Source organism: Silurus aristotelis (assembly GCF_946808225.1).
Source record: "Silurus aristotelis genome assembly, chromosome: 17".
Classification (NCBI taxonomy): domain Eukaryota; kingdom Metazoa; phylum Chordata; class Actinopteri; order Siluriformes; family Siluridae; genus Silurus; species Silurus aristotelis.
In genome coordinates this window covers 12,641,490-12,658,928 of record NC_139590.1, presented here as the reverse complement: position 1 = coordinate 12,658,928, position 17,439 = coordinate 12,641,490, and the positions used below count along the sequence as shown (strand labels likewise).

Here is a 17,439-nt window from a genome sequence, read left to right as displayed (position 1 = left end):
CTGGTGCGCAAGTTCCTGTATTTCCTTCGTGATGAAAGGAGCTTAAACAGTTTGTGACTGGGATGTGAAGAGTCCTTGATGATGTTGTGAGCTCTGCGCAGACATCTGCTGTGGTGAAGGTCTTCAATGGCAGGTAGTTGGGTGCCAGTGATGCGTTGGGGGGTTTGACCACCCTTTGCAGTGCTTTACGTTCACACACAGTGGAGCCTCCGTACCATACAGTGATGGAGTTGGTCAGGATGCTCTCAATGATGCAACGGTAGAAACTCGTTAAAATCCCCAGTGACAGATAAGATTTCTTGAGACTTCTAAAGAAGTGCAGGCGTTGTTGTGCTTTTTTTTTTACCAGAGCTGACGTGTTCTGCTGCCGGGACAGATCCTCAGAGATGTGAACTCCCAGGAACTTAAAGCTGGAGACTCGCTCTACCTCAGTTCCATTGATGTTGACTGGTAGATGTCTCCCGCTGTTGGATTTCCGGAAGTCCACAATGAGCTCTTTGGTCTTTGTGGTGTTAAGGGACAGGTTGTTGGTGGCATACTGATGGGATTGGTTACAGAAGGATTTTAAAACTTCTGAATGTTTCAGTGAGCACTGTTGGGGTTATAATCCAGAAGTAGAAAGAACATTTCACCATAAACTGGCCATGACCAGGTGCTCGTTACAAGATTACTTACAGAGGAGTATATCAGAAGAGTTGTCCAAGAGCCAAGGACCACTTGTGGAGAGCTTCAGAAAGACCTGGAATTAGCAGATACAATTGTTTCAAAGAAAACAATAAGTAACGCAACTCAACTCCATTTCTAAAGAAAAAGCATGTTAAAGCTTGCTTAAAGTTTGTTACACAACATTTGAACAAGCCTGTGAAATACTGGGAGAATATAGTCTGGTCAGATGAGTCCTAAAATGGCACTGCACATAACCCAAAATCACCATGACAACAGAGAAGTTTAGAGGTGGGAACCTCATGGTTTGGGGCTGTTTTTCAGCATACGGTACTGGCAAACTTCATATAACTGAAGGAAGAGTAAATGGAAAAATTTACCGAGACATTCTTGATAAAAATCTGCTGCCATCTACCAGGATGATGAAGATGAAACGAGGGTGGACATTTCAGCAAGACAATGATCCCAAAAACACAGCCAAGGAAACTCTCAATTGGTTTCAGAGAGAGAAAATAAAGCTGCTAGAGTGGTCCAGCCAATCACCTGACTTGAATTCAATGGAAAATCTATGGAAAGAACTAAAGTTGAAAGTTTATAGAAGACAATAGAAGACATTTATGGTTTGATTTCTTTGCATGTGTGGATATCATGGGTTGTTACCAACATCTGGTAAAATGTAATGTCAATAGCACCTTATTTATATTTACCAATAGGACATTTATTTACTGAGAAAAATGGTGACATGTTCAATACTTATTTTCCCCGCTGTGTTTTATATATTTATTTATTTATTTTCCCCGTTGTTATTGTTTTCTCAAGAACAAGTTCTGTGTACTTTTCAATAATCCAGATATTTAGAGTACATTACATAAGCATTCACTGACTATAAACATTTTGAACATTTTATAGTGTTAAAAACTGAAACTACAAATAAATAATAATTGAATTCTTTTTATGGCATGAGCATGCAGTAATATTCAAATAGAGGAAAACCCCTAAATTTGATTTGGCACAAACATTTGCCAAGTCATATAGTTTCTTAAATGGAGTACAGATGAAGACCAAAGATCTATCAAAATAATTTTGAGACACAGTTCTGAAAAAGAAACAATCAGGGTTTGGTTCTTGAAAAATATTGCAAACATCTTGTGGAGCATTAAAAAATGGAACAATATGGTCCAGCAGTGACGGGGAGACCATCCAACAAAATGTCAGTGATGGGTTGGAAGGGTATTATTCAGAAAACCAAGACAGCAATAGTAACTCTGAAAGAACTAGAGAAAGCCAAAACTCAGATGAGAGAAGCTGCTCATAGGACAACCATAATCATATTGAAAGACTGACAAGCCCTGTGAAATCCCATTTGAAGTTTTCCTTTTTATACAATTTGGCCTTGTAACAAATCGCTGTGTTTGGTGGAAACCCAACACTACTCATCACCTCAAGGACAGAAATCCCAAAGTAAAGCATGGTAACTTTTATCATGCTGAAAGTTAAACTTATGGGAGAACAAAATACATGCCCCTTTCACTTTAATATTATCTGATTTCATGACATATATCACCATTCACGTTCAAGGCTGTAAGACTACATGTGGAAAATAAGAATGAAAATGTAAGTAAGCCACATTAAATGCCTTCACTTACATGATTAGCAGTAGAAATGAGATCATGAGATATTCCAGACCATCACTAAAATTGTACTTCAATCCCACAATAGGTAATCCAACCCCTGAGAAAGTAAGGGCCTCTTGGTATTCATGTTGTAATGACAACCCTGCCATCATGATCACTGAACTGTAAATGTACCCCAGATCTACCCGTATCATAGTAACAGTAGGAAACAGCACCTGTCAGATAAACACAATGATATGAAACAGTAACATAAAGATATACCATGAGTACAGTCAACACACTTGCCAAGTGTCAAACAAATAATGATCCAGACTTCAGTCTGAAAATGCTTTGGTCTAGATTTCATGAAACGAATTACAGTGTTCATCTAATATTAAACTTTACATGTGATAAACATAATAAGGAATGCAATGGACCAAATCATAGACCCAACTGGGCTAAAAGAACAAGACAAAACAACAAAAATATTTTCTATAGATATATCTCTAAAATTACAAACAGCCTTTTCCATGATAAAATATTCAGTGTCTCCTGAAACTCTCTAAACAATATCAGGCATAAATGTTAGATTTCACTGATCGTTTAGTCAATGGAAAAGCTTGGAGATAGAGAAGGAGGAAATGATTTAGAAGGCAATACAGATTAGTAGGATACAAAGTAATACAAAGGACTTGTATGGTGAAATTACATTAGAATTAGATTTTTAATTCCAAATGGCATTTCTAAAACATTATGTAGTCTATAGCTTAAACCAAATAACAACTGGACTCCTGAAGTAATAAGAAACAATTCCCACAGATAACGCCCTTGGTCAAAATGAAATATTGAGATGAAAAAATGTTTGAAATAAAACCAGCAGAGCCAAAAGATCTAAATACTTTTAAATAATAAATTGATGAATGGACTCAATATAAATTTCAAAAAGCTGTTTTTAATAGAAATGCTTGGGGAAACAATGAATAACCAGTTTCTTAATGATTGCCAATGTTGCTAAAGGGTTTTAGGATTCAATCAACCCAGTGGTGGACAATATTAAAGTATTGTTACTGCAGTTAAATACGTTCTTAAAGAATCTGTACTTCACAGAATTTTTACTTTGAGAATCTTTTACTTTTAATTTACTAGATTTTAATGTGTAATATCTAACTTCTTCACTACACTGCAATTTAGAAAATACAATGTTTCTTGCTAATTTGAAGTAAATATAAACTGCTTAAAAATGAAAACCTGCCATGAGATTACATCAGTAACCCAACAGTTCTTGCAAGTGTTTGTTTGGAGTGAGGAACAATAAAAAAAACCAAGAATAACAAAGACAACAACAACAATAATAATAACAATAATAATAATAACAATAATAATAATAATAATAATAATAATAATAATAATAATAATAATAATAATAATAATAACTATCTATTTCAAGATATGTTGTGCTTGAGAATCGAACATTTCATTGAATGAATTATTTAAAATATACTACTCACAGATCAGTACTTTTACTTTTGAAACTTAAGCACACTAAAAAGCAAGTAGTTTCAGGCTTTTGCAGGACATTTCTACACTTACTGAGGTACAAGAATTGTGTCCATCTTCCACTATTGCGCTCAACCAACCATGCAAATGTTGACTGCACTGCCCTCAAGTGGTCATGCATATTTCATTACTGATATCCCAGCATTGGTTTTAAAGCTAAATCTTAACCAGTGGTGGACGAAGTACACAAACCATATACTTGAGTTAAAGTAGACATAGACTCGGTAAAATATTACTCCAGTAAAGGTAAAAAGTGCTCCTATAAACTTTCACTTGAGTAAAAGTACAAAAAGTATTTGCCTTTAATTGTACTTAAGTATCCAAAATACTATGAATTATTATGGCTATAATGTTCCTATTATCATTTTTGTCACAAGACTCTTTGCTTAATCAACTCAGTTGATGTGAAAAGACTAATGTCACACAGATCTATTAATAGAATTAATTTAATTAGTCAAAGTTAGTCAAAATTAGCACAAAACCTCAAAACCACAAAAAGGCCATGGGCGTTGTGGCAAGTTAGTCAGGAGTTTTCTTCCATGATTTATTTATAACTGTATGTTGGTGATAAGTAGATACCACCAAGCACCAATCAAAACAAGTTCAAAAGAGAGAGTTACGTTTTTATCCGCTCATAAATAAAAAGGAAGGACGGATTTCGCAAAATTTAGTTAAGTAAAAATTACGATATTTTACTTCGAAATGTAGTGAAGTTCAAGTGAATGTCTCCTTAATGGAAATACTTCAGTATTCAGAATTCAGTCACGAATTACAATTACTGCACATGCACTTCTTTACTGTCCACCACTGATCTTATTACATTCACATTACATCGGTGAAACTACAACGTGAACAAACAATGCAGTTTATACCTTATCTCAAGCTCTATTTATAATGTTCCACAGCTGCATCTTTCCCTACACAGAATATTTATGTACACTATATCCTTGGATAATAGATGAGTAACAGCATTTCTCTGTCAGGTTCTTCTAGCACATCTCTCTAATGGGGTACACTGCATCTCTGTAATCTGTAAAAAGCAGTGTTTCTGAGCAGAGCCAGACTGGGACAAGAATTCAAGCCAGGAGTTTCACAGCCACTGATGCCACATACCCAGTACAAAGTTTGAGAATGCTAACATGTCAGTAAATAGAAAATTTGTAAGTGGAAACCATTTAGGGCCTAGTGATGTTTTCTGATGCATTGCAATTCTATTATTTGTGTCCTTTAAACATGTTTATTTAAATGCCAGAAACCTACACCTGGGGCACCAACACTGATGTATTTTCACTGTATTCAAATATTTGTACTGTATATAGTTGGTGTAAACAACTGATGACATCCAACTCTATATCTATGTTGTAGGAGGCAGTAGTAGGCCTTCTCTACTGGCCTACACTATATCAGAATCGCTGATGTACGTTTTAATATATACTCGTCTATGTATTAAATTATTTCCAGTAATTTGCCATTATTGTAACAGTCCGGTCTCTTCATTTCCTTGCATTTCTCTCAAGTGCAGTGCTGCTGAGTTTCTATCCAATCAGATTTCAGCCGTCACATCTTGTATTGCCCATACAGCCAGCACTGTGAGCACTGCACTTTTTTTTTAGTACAAACTCTATGTGACTTGATGCTGTTGGTTTAACCAATCAGACCACTCTGAGGCCCCCTTTTCAGCCTTCCAAACACGTCAGCCTTTTCACATACTAGATTAGATGGTCAGGCTACGTGCTAGTCAGACTCTCAACCTGCGTCTGTTGCAAAGTGAACATGCACAAATATCTATGTGTAAAGAAAACCCAGGGTCATTTTTACTGCTGCTTCTGCTAGAGACTTGTTGAATTGGGGTTCATGCTTTAGTAATGCCATTCATTCTCAATGCATGAGATGTCTCTACCTAGTATCTAGATGTCTGCTCTACTGCGTTTCTGTGTAATTTTAATGGATTCTATAGCCATGGTATCATCATGATGGTATTAAGAAGTTTAATTCAGGTAGGGCACCACTGAAGGCATAGGTGTAAAATGCACAGACAACCACTGTGATTAATGTGACACTTTCTTAAAAACCTGCTAATCATATTTTTTTCTTTAGATTTTATTCACTATTTACTATTGCATGGTGTATGTAAACGTGTGCATTTTATGTATGATTGTATACCTCAGCTTTTGAAATTATGTATAAGGTATTCTTGTAAATCTGTTTATTAACCCACTCCCTAAGCTTTCACCTTGTTTACAACATTTTGCTTAAATATTATGGTCAACTGAACTTGCAAAAAACATCTATTAACAAAATTAATTAGTGGAGATTAAATGTATAAAATTAAATGTATGGTCTTTTCATGCTAATACAATGTCCACTCATTATGAGTTTGCAACTACAGCATACATTATAATGGCACATTCTTTGCATTTGTCTGCAGTAGTTATTTTAATCTAATCACACAAATGAAATCAATCAGCGTGTCAATATCCTTAATAAGATACTTTATTTCATTTCATTTAAACATTTTTAGTTATCACTTTATAGTGGCCAGTATGGTGGTGGATCCAAAGGTTGTCCACAGACTATCCAGGACACGACTATGACATATTGTTTTATCCCCTTACTTCATGTTCAGTGTACATTTTTGCTGTTTTATTTAAAATCTTGAGCTTTTCAGAAAGCTGTGATACATTTTTTCATTAAATTATAAATACATTTCTTACCGATTATTTTCCTCCAACTATTTATGTAATCAAGTCCTTAGTGTGGCGCTATGTTAATCAAAATATAATTACAGTAATCTACAGTGTTCTGCTGCATTATCATAATTGTTATTGTATTATATATGTATTGCAAATTAAATGTTTTTATTTTGATTGCATTTTTACTGGTACACTTTATAGCCAGAAGTATATGGACACCTGACCACAACACTCATGTGCTTGTTGAAACATTTTGCTCCAGATTTTGCTGTTATAATAAGATCCACTCTTCTGGAAAAACTTTGCACGAGATTTTGGAGCATGGCTTTGGGGATTTGTGCTTAATGAGGTCAGGAGCTGATGTTAAGTAAGGAGGCATAGGGTTCAGTCAGCATTCCAGTTCACCACAAAGATGTTCAGTGTTGTTGAGGTCAAGACAGGAGTTCTTCCAGTCCAACCGTGGAGCTCACTTTGTGTAAAGGGGGTATAGTCATGCTGGAACAGGTCTGGTGGTAATCCCCAGTGAAGAGCAAATGTAATCCTGGTACATATAAAAAACATTCTGTACAATTGTGTGCTTGAAGCAACAGTTTGAGGAAGGCAAACATGAGTGTGATGGTCAGGTGTCCACAAACTTTGTTGCCATATATTGTGTGATTGCATATATTTGGACCACATGACTTGTGAGATTAAAACTAAAAGCAGCATCGATAAATCGACTGGACTGGTCTCATTGTGTAATCGAAGCCCGTCTGCTGACTTTAAACGTCATGCTGATGACGTCATCGATACCGGCCTGAATCTCGTCGTGCTCGTGCACGGCTCCAACCCCTTTGGGGGTCCCGGTGAGTATGAGGTCTCCTTCCTCTAACGCCATGACCCCACTGATGTAGCTGATCAGGTATGGCACGGAGAAGATCATGTGCGCCGTGCTGCCTCTCTGTCGAGTCACGCCGTTCACCTTGAGCCACAGCTCGACCCGTGCCGGATCTGGGATTCTCTCTTTGGGGATGAAGTCGCTCACGGGACAGGACGTGTCGAAGGCTTTGGCGAGGGTCCAGGGAAGCCCTTTGGCTTTGCACTTGTCCTGAACATCTCGCGCAGTCATGTCCAAGCACAGCGCGTATCCGGCGACATGCTCCATGGCGGAGCTCAGGGGGATCTCTCTGCCCGCTTTCCCCAGCACCACGCCGAGCTCCACTTCATGGTGCAGATCGGAGGAGTAGTGAGGCACGAGGATCTCGGAGCCTTCCTTCACGTACGCCGTCGGCGGCTTCAGGAACAGCACGGGCTCCGTGGGCAGCTCGTTCTTCAGCTCTTTGGCGTGCTCCGCGTAATTACGCCCCACGCAGATGATCTTTCTACCCCATTCCCAAAAACGAGTCACACTGCGCGTGCCCATGCTCCCTGCTCAATCTTCTCAACCTGGAAGAAACGAATCACAAGCGTTCAATGACCTTTAATCATGACTGTCACGGAATGTCAAAAGCACCGAACAAAAGCAAAGAAAAAGTATGTGTAGTTGTAGTAGTATAGAAAAAAAAAATACACAATACCTAACTTTTTATAAAATGTATAATTATATTATAAATGTAGACATTAAATTTTTAATTAAGCCTGCTGATTTAACACGAGACCATCGATCTAGAGCTGTAGTGCAATCCCATTTATCCCCCCTAAACTTGTCCACTACTCAGACTCCTCAGATAGTGCTATCAAGTGCACTTCTTATCCAATAGACAACGTTTTGGGCGCATGTCACACAAGGTACGAAGTGACGGCAGCGTTTATCGTGGACACACCCCCGTACCCGATTGGTTTAATAGAGTTCAAAGGTAAAGGGGGGCGGGATTGTACTTCAAACCTAACTTTCAACTTCCTCTGTGCGTGCTGTCGTAATCACGATATTACCATGTTATTTAAGTCTTGGCTGGTCCGTGCCTGCGGTCTCGGCGCACTCGGAGCTGCGGCGTATACCTTTGGTATGTCTTTACGAGCAATATTATTTAAATAGATGTGCCTTGACGTGCACACGGTGTTTATTTTCCCCCCCAGTCCGACTGACACGACTTCCTTTTGAGGAAAATGTAGCCTGTGTTTTGGTCGCGGTGAACAGATGGGCTGTGTCCCATCAACACTGCGACCAAAACTGCACACTTGTGTACTTCGTAGTACACTCCACCGTAACATTTGTGTACTACGTGGACGCACTATTAAGGACAATAGTATGCATTTCTAGACTGAGACCACATTTTCTGTGTGCGATGTAAAATCCTATGCTTTTTTTTTTAGATGTCGCCCAACACAGTCAACTAATATTAACTTAAATATATTATATTTATCTTTGTCAACTTATCTTAAGTGTCATGACTCAGAGATATTCACAAATAATGCTTTAAAAAATGCTTTAAAAAACTAAAAAGTCATGACACTGATCTCATGAGATCTTGATGCGAATCGTGATTCGGATCCTAAAATTGTGCCATAAATAAACACACAACTTCCCTTCCCACATGTCTTAACACACATTACATTTTAGCTGATTCTCCATTCCCTGTAGTAAACTGAGAATAGTTGCGATTATATTATTCATGACCTCTGGTTTTATTTATTAATTTCATCGACTTATATGGTAAAATATATGTGCACACTTACTTCACATTCATCTGTGAGCCTTTCCCAGAATGTTTCCACATTGTCAGAGGCATATAGATTGTTCCATTCACTGGAAATCGCACCTGTTTCACTATGACATAAGCAGACACAAGTGACGTACGTGAAGGCGCGGTTTGGAAGTTCACCACCTTTGGGTGTTGAACACCTGAACTGAACCTGAACTTAGACCAGTGCCTGAAATCACTAATACTCGTGTCTGAATGAGCACAAATCCTAACTGTTATACTCCAAATCTAGTGGAAAGTATTTTTTATTATTATAACAGCAAAGGGACTAAATATGGAAAGGGATGTTTATCAAGAACATCTGGGTTGTATGGTCAGGGGTCCACAAACTTTCAGCCATATAACATATGTTTATCTCTACATACTATTTCTGTGTGTGTGTGTGTGTGTGTGTGTGTGTGTGTGTGTGTGTGTGTGTGTGTGTGTAGAGAGATATATATACACACACACACACACACACACACACACACAATGTATATGTATATATATATATATACACATATATATATATATATATATATATATATATATATATATATATATATATATATACACATATATGTGTGTATATGTATATATATGTGTGTGTATATATATATATATATATATATATATATATATATATATATATATATATATATATATAATGTGTATATGTATATATATGTGTATATATATATATATATGTGTATATGTATATATATGTGTATATATATATATATATATATATATATATATATATATATATATATATATATATAATTACATACATATACACTGTGTGTGTGCTATTCAATAAATTAGAATATCATTTAAAAAGTTGATTTATTTTAGTAATTCAATACAAAAAGACACTTGTCTTTTATATAGATTCATCACACACAGACTAATATATTTTAAATTGTTTATTTCTTTTAGATTTAATTATGGCTTACAGCTAATGGAAACCCAAAATTCAGCATAATCAGAAAATTTTGTGAAGAAGGAAATGTATATGTTTATATATGTATAATGATGTCACTGGCCTCACTTTAAGGACTAGCTGGAGACTAGATGAATTGGGCTGATATTTTGAGCAGTGTAACATTGATCTATTTTCACCATAAGGATGTCCCAGAATGACTCTTTAGCCTAGAAATTTCTCACCAGCTAGCAGGTTATTAATGTAAACATGTTCCGATTTGACCTGATAAGGCCTAGATAATGTTCAGTTTGCTGTTTTCCACTTTGAGGGTCAGTAAAACAAATCGCTATGGCAGTGTCTAGATCATTTAAAATGACTCTGATGCCAAATTAGCATTTAAAAAATATATTTGTGTTTTCTGAAGCCTCAACCCAGATCCCAGCAGCATTTTTTCATCCTGCTTTAAGGAAATCAGCTCTTGTGGAGCAATCCAACATGAAGATAGAGCTACTGCCTGCACTCACTGATAACTACATGTACCTCCTCATTGATGAGGACACCAAAGAAGCAGCCATTGTGGACCCAGTGGAGCCTGGGAAGGCAAGAAATGTTTATTTTATTATTATTATTTTTTTATCATATATTTTCAACTGCTGTAGTTAAGAACGTTATGCATCCTGATTGGATAGCAGATATTCATTCTGGTTAGGTTGTTGATGCTGTTAAGAAGCACGGTGTGAGGCTCAAATCCATTCTAACTACTCATCATCACTGGTAAGACCATCTTTAATTATTTACGCATGATATGACCTTTTACATCCTTTTGTCTTATCTGCTTATTCGGTGTGTTTTGGGGTGTTATGCTGACAGGGACCATGCTGGTGGAAATGAGAAGATGGTGAAGTTGATCCCAGGGCTAACTGTATATGGAGGCGATGACAGAATAGGAGCCTTGACCAAAAAAGTAACACATTACAACACTTTCAAAGTAAGTTATTATGCTAGTTATGGATATTTCTTTCCTGCTTGTTTCCTAGTCAGATCATTTTGGCAATATCTGCACTTGCTTACAAAGTATTAGCACAGGAGTTCCCAAATCAGCTGATTTGAATATGCAAATAGGGTTGCAAGATAATGTTTTCTTTATTTTTTCATTAGGTTTTTTTTATTTTTAGTTCTTTTTTTTTGTTTTGTTTTTTATTTTAAAAGCAGATTTTATGCACTAAAACTTTGAAGAAATGCTATTGGCAGTCACATTTTGACAAGATCCATTTTAATAGAGGTTATATAATAGGATTGCTGCACAAACATAATTCAGCATTTAAAATATAGTATATAGTAGTGCTATTGTAATTATAAGATATGAATCTGGAATTTCAATGTTCTGGGCTTCATTAATTAAAAAGATTGATTATTTGCATTTGGGGTCGTGTAAACAAAAATAATTTCTGGATTAGCATGTTTACATAAAAATTTTGTTTATATAAAAGAAAAAAAGAAAAAATTGTTTTAAAATATAAATTCATGCCTGATGCATTTAAATGCTGTGATCAGTTAGCATTAAAGCAGTGAATTATTCAGTATGATCCTTGATTGAGTGTGAGGACCGTCTTCTTAAACTGGAGAGAGAGAGGGAGATAGAGATGTACAGAGATAGAGTATTTCAGAGTAAAGAGAATTTCGTTTAACCTATAACATTCTTTAGCGTAAAATACAAAATATTATATATATTTAATCATAAAAAGTTGGATCTGGTGTTACTAGTTTTTAACTTTTCTGCAAAAATCAGATTAGGAAAATCAACATTTTAACAAACATGTTGCTAAAATTCACAGTCCACATTAAGATAAAAGCTTGCAAGCTAAGAGTTAAACAGCCACATGTCCTTGTGAAATGGACTTGAGCTTAATCAGTTCACTTTGTACTCTTAAACTATGTCAAAATATTGGCAATGTTCAAGTTCTGAAGTTGAAATGAAAGATTTTAATCCTATCCTACTCCTAGTTCTTCCTTTTCAATTTAGTAGGTCATGAAGCTTTAAAATATATACAGTATACTGAAGCGTATCAGAATTTTACTAGGTGTACGTGTGATTCAGTGACTGTTACCTTCCAGGTTTTCCTTTTACTATGGTTGTACCCTATTTAGAGCAGACCAGCATATCACTTAAAACCACTGACTTTTTTACCTGTTTACTGTTTGTGTAGGTGGGCTCGCTCAATGTAAAGTGTTTGTTTACACCATGTCATACGAGTGGACACATCTGCTACTTTGTGACATCAGAAAATAGCTCTGAACCCCCAGTGGTGTTTACAGGTATGACATGATATGACATAATGACATATGACTTCATCAGATATGCTTTGACAGCTATGTTACATTTTTATTTTAAATATTATAAATTATATATTATTAAAATATTTAACAATGATCAATATCACAGGTGGTTATTCTTATAAATAAAAACAAAAAATAAAACCATAGCACCATCATATTACAGGCTTGTATTAACAAACTCTTTCCAACATGTTCTATAGTATAGTAACTATAGTAACTATATTCTATAGTAACTGCCATAATACAGGTACTTTTAGGAATAAAAATTAATAATAAAAAATACATAAGTGCTGATATGGTAAAGTTTTCTGTGAGGAGACCGTTAACATTAACACTTCACTGCTGTCACACTGTGCTCATACATGTTCTTTAAATTAAATAAACTTAAATTGTAAAAACAATGAAAATAGTTTTGATACTATATAAAGTAAAGTAAATTTTTACTCAACTAGAAATGTAATATGTTACTTTTACTAGAGTAATATTTAAGCAGGGTGTTTGTACATTTACCCAATTTTCCGACAGCAAGTTAGTTGTATGAAAGAGCATGAACAACATGTTCCCAGTTTTAATTTGAAAATATTTATGAATAAATAAACTGGCGCAATATCACGGAGCATAAGCCGTCTCCCACCAATGTTTTGAATGTGCGTGTTCGCTAACCGCAAATGTGCAAGGACCAAAGACGCTACTTCTTTAAGTGAAAGAATGGCTTTTGAAATGGTCTATAATGTGAGTTCATCAAAAGGACGTTTTTGTTGGAAAAGTGCTGTGGGATAAGAAGACACACTTATCCAGGACATACACTTATTGGAAAATTTCACCGGTGTGTTATTTATTAATTTACGATTACAGCACGGAATTTTTATTTAATTCCTTACTCATGACTAAAATACATGATGGATCGTATGTATTGAAGTTTAATGCAGTCCATATAATTTAATTTCCTTGGTATGTTCTGCATTATTTGAACAGTACTTAAGCATTTGGCATTTACACTGCAGCGTTATATTTTCTGATCATGTACAGGAGACACCCTGTTTGTGGCAGGCTGTGGAAAGTTCTTCGAGGGTACAGCTGAGGAAATGTACAAGGCTCTGGTAGACGTCCTGGGCCGACTTCCTCCCGAGACGGTAACTTTTATTTCATGATTATTTCATGTTTCCACAGCGTACAACTGACGCACTACAATTGCCTTATGTATTTTGCTCACAACATGAAATAATATCAAACATCCATACATAATAAAAGACTTTTTGTAAGCCATGTAGTCACATGCTTTGCTTGTGCTCCAGCGTGTTTACTGTGGTCACGAGTACACGATCAACAATTTAAAATTTGCACGCCATGTCGAACCAGATAACGAGGCCATCAGGAGAAAACTGGCATGGGCTAAGGTACTATATCATGTTATTTCAGTTTAATTAAACTTATGATATAAACCCTTTTATATCTGATTTGACTTTAACTCACCTCTCGTGTTGTTTAATTAGGAGAAATACAGTAACGGAGAGCCAACCATTCCTTCCACAATGGCAGACGAGTTCACATTCAACCCATTCATGAGAGTCAGGTAGAAAATCATCCATTCACAGTTGCTTGAAAGTGCACTTTCTAATGGTGTTTTAGAACCAATATTTAAAGTATCATATGAAATATATTCAAGAAGAAGTGCAATTTACAAAATAAACTGAAATTAGTTTGGGTCATTTTGGGATACTTTATTTCAGTACCCTGTAGAGGTGTCACTGTACTCAAAATTCATGGTTCGGTATGTACCTCGGTTTTTAAATGACTGTTCAATCCAATTTCTTTACTGATAGGGGGAAGAAATGCAAAACACTAAATTACTTTTTTTTTATTATTATTATTTATTAATGCAGTTTATTATTATTAACATTTGTGAACATTTAGTTAACATTTTAAAACAAAAAAAAAAGCCTGCTTCGTTTAAAAAAAAAAAAAAAAGGATAAAAATAAAATAGAACGCAATAAAATAGAATGCAAAATGCAATACACTTTATTACGTTGATTAAATTGAGTAATCACTTAAATTGGCACAAATGAAATTGATGATATAAAATTAAGTAAATGGAAATAGTTTACATTTGTTAGACCCAATATGGGTGATACATAAGTGTAATTAAGTGTTTGTGTATGTGTGTGTTTACATTTAATTTTCTAAAGATATATTTGACTTTACTGTTCTACTCATTTCGGCATACAAACCTTTCATCCTCCATTAATTCACTCCCTCAATATGCGGAATTGTCAGGATTTTCTGCTTTCAAGAGAAATTCTTCGAAGCTGTACATAAAATGCAAAATAATCTGTATCGCTAAACCGTCGTAAAAATGTTGGTGGTAACAGGAAGTGGCAGTGATTTCACGCATCGTGCAAAACAAATCGTGTTCCAGAGTGTTCCAAATTTTGCGGTCCGCCACTTAATGTTTGTGATGGAACAAAGATTTTTACTATTTTCTGAATTTAAAAAGGATTGCATTCACATGTTAACCGTACCGAAATCCCTGTACCGAAATGTTTCGGTACAAATGTGTACCGTTACACCCCTTTATATTCTGTTTCTAACCTAGAAATGAAACTGAGCTTCTCAGTTCGCTATTTACATGTTAGTCTACAATTTAACTCGTAAGGCATATTTTCAGGGCATTTTCAGCAAATTGTCCAGTGTTTGTTTTTAAAGTACAACTATTTTGCTTTTTGCTCTAGAGAGAAATCAGTACAGACTCACGCTGGGACACATGACCCCATAGACACGATGAGGAGTATCCGGAAAGAGAAGGACGGCTTCAAAGTGCCCAAAGACTGAGCTTGTGTGCAGCCTTTAATGCATTTAGAAAATTCTTCATTACAATGCATTGTTTTATGGCACATCATATTTTCGCTAACACAAACTGGGCTATACACAAGAAAAAGAACTTTCATGTTAATCCAAAATTTGAAAGCTCATTTAGGGGTAGGATTGATTTTCAAATGTTCTATGTTTCTCTGACCAGCATGTTGTTCAAAGAATGATCATGCCTGGGTTGGCCTCAGAGCTGCACTGAAGTATTTTGCTGGCTTGGCACATCTGCTGCTTTTTATATATAATATAAGTATTTTAAGATTTCTTTAATTGTGTTAGAGTTGAAGTTGCACTTTAAGAGCTCAGTTCGGATTAGGGTTTATACTATATAGAGTGCAAAAATCAATTGCAGCAAGCACCTATCCAGTTTCTAAAGTAAAGGTACTCTTTAAGTGGCACTTACAGAATCAGATGTTTCTGCTTTAAAATATATTTACATTCTTTGTTATTCTTAATTAGCATACAGACGTCTTAATGTGCAATGTTTAATTTTTGTTAATTCACAAACGCTATTTTAAGATGGCAGGTGGTTATTATCTTTGCGTTAAGAGAGAAAATGCATTTACAGGCTTGGAGTATGCATGACCAAATATGGAACGTTCAGATCTTTTTAATTTTCCATATAGATGCAACAGTTGCCATGCCCTAATTATTATTGTATCCTGCCTTTCAATTTCTGTTTTCAGAAGAAAGAATGAGTATATAAATGTGTGATCAATAAAAAATAAAAAATAAAAAGCTTGGGAGAACAAACATCTTTTAGATTTCTAACCTTTTAGCTTTATTTCTAATCATAGATCTGTTTCACATGTATACTATATTTTGGTGAATAAATACACTGTTGCCATCTATTCTGATGATCAGCTTCATAACCACATTGTGTGTGCAAAACTATTGTCGAATAACTATTGTATTGTAGGGTGAAGCTGCTGCTGCATGCTCCTTTATGTACAGATGCTCTGGGTGATGCACTTAGTTTACTCAAATTCAACTTTGTCAAAATTTAGGCTGAGCTCTCATCGTATGTGTAATAGCAGGAACTCGTGTTTTTTTTTCCAGACTCTTGGCCAAAAGCCTTTTTGTTTGTTTGGGATTTAATTATATGCACAGCATATTTTAGGAGTAGAAAAAACTAATTGAGCTATAGTCCTGTCCAGTCAAAGATCAGTCAACGTCAACTGTCTAGTTTGGGTGAGTCAGTCCCCATGATTGCCACATGCTGAGATGTTTTTCTTAACTCGGTTACTACAAACTTCTGATTAGCTGTGAAGAAGATTGCAGGCAGAGTGGAGTGGATGAAGAGTGGCAGAAGTGATTTGTGATAGAAGAGTGTCTGCAAGAGTAAAAGGGAAAGTTTATAGGACTGTGGTGAGACCTGTGATGTTGGAGCTGGAGGTAGCAGAGCTGAAGATGTTAAGGTTTCCGTTAGGAGTGACGAGGATCGACATGATTGGAAATGAGTTTATTAGAGGGACAGCGCATGTAGGACATTTTGGAGACAAGGTGAGGGAGGCTCGATTGAGATGGTTTGGACATGTGCAGAGAAGGGACATGGGGTATATCAGTAGGAGAATGATGAGGCTGGAGCCACCAGGAAGGAGAAAAAGAGGAAGGCCAACGAGGAGGTTTATGAATGTGGTATAGGGAAGACGCAAGTAGTTGGGGTAAAAGAGTAGAATGTAGAGGACAGGGGGGTATGGAGACAGATGATCTGCTGTCGTGACCCCTAATGAGAGAAGCCGAAAGAAGACAGACTTCTGATCATCTCTTTTATCAGCAAGGCGTTTGAGCTTAAAACCCTCTGCACACAATGTTTATTTCTTGCTTTTTTTTTACACCATTCTGTAAAAACCTGGAGATCAGCAGTTTCTGAAATCCTCAAACCAGCCTCAAAGCTCATAGAATATGGCGTTTGAGAATGTAAGCTTGTTTTTTTTATATATATATATATATATATATATATATATATATATATATATATATATATATATATATATATATATATATATTAAATGGATCCAAAATGGGGTTCAATAAAGGTAAGGACACACAAAAAAAAAATTATCGTTTTTTTTTTTTTTACTCATCGTGACCCTTTAGGGCTCAGAACTTGGAAGTTAAATAA

General features: G+C 35.7%; 2 protein-coding genes across 7 annotated transcripts; one reads left to right on the top strand and one right to left on the bottom strand.

The window, feature by feature from the left end:
- Window positions 1-6,310: 6,310 nt before the first annotated feature.
- fahd1 (fumarylacetoacetate hydrolase domain containing 1) lies at window positions 6,311-8,572 on the bottom strand. Of its 5 annotated transcripts, none has more exons than XM_083565717.1 (2): window positions 8,438-8,572; window positions 6,311-7,951 (listed from the first exon to the last, which is right to left on the bottom strand). In XM_083565717.1, exon 2 carries the CDS (start codon window positions 7,926-7,928, stop codon window positions 7,257-7,259), a length of 672 nt encoding a protein of 223 aa, XP_083421843.1. In that variant the 5' UTR covers window positions 7,929-7,951; window positions 8,438-8,572; the 3' UTR covers window positions 6,311-7,256. The 5 variants fall into 5 exon arrangements, with proteins under 5 accessions (XP_083421843.1, XP_083421842.1, XP_083421844.1 ...); XM_083565716.1 differs by lacking the exon at window positions 8,438-8,572 and adding an exon at window positions 8,076-8,200 and having other exon boundaries at window positions 6,311-7,945; XM_083565718.1 differs by lacking the exon at window positions 8,438-8,572 and adding an exon at window positions 8,148-8,197.
- LOC310739635 (hydroxyacylglutathione hydrolase, mitochondrial) lies at window positions 8,353-16,165 on the top strand. 2 transcript variants are annotated; one of them, XM_083565714.1, is made up of 9 exons: window positions 8,353-8,508; window positions 10,536-10,711; window positions 10,821-10,885; window positions 10,982-11,099; window positions 12,319-12,427; window positions 13,478-13,581; window positions 13,744-13,845; window positions 13,942-14,021; window positions 15,179-16,165. In XM_083565714.1, the coding sequence occupies exons 1-9, from the start codon at window positions 8,439-8,441 to the stop codon at window positions 15,276-15,278; spliced, it is 924 nt and encodes a 307-aa protein (XP_083421840.1). In that variant the 5' UTR covers window positions 8,353-8,438; the 3' UTR covers window positions 15,279-16,165. The 2 variants fall into 2 exon arrangements, with proteins under 2 accessions (XP_083421840.1, XP_083421841.1); XM_083565715.1 differs by having other exon boundaries at window positions 8,391-8,508; window positions 10,579-10,711.
- Window positions 16,166-17,439: the final 1,274 nt, after the last annotated feature.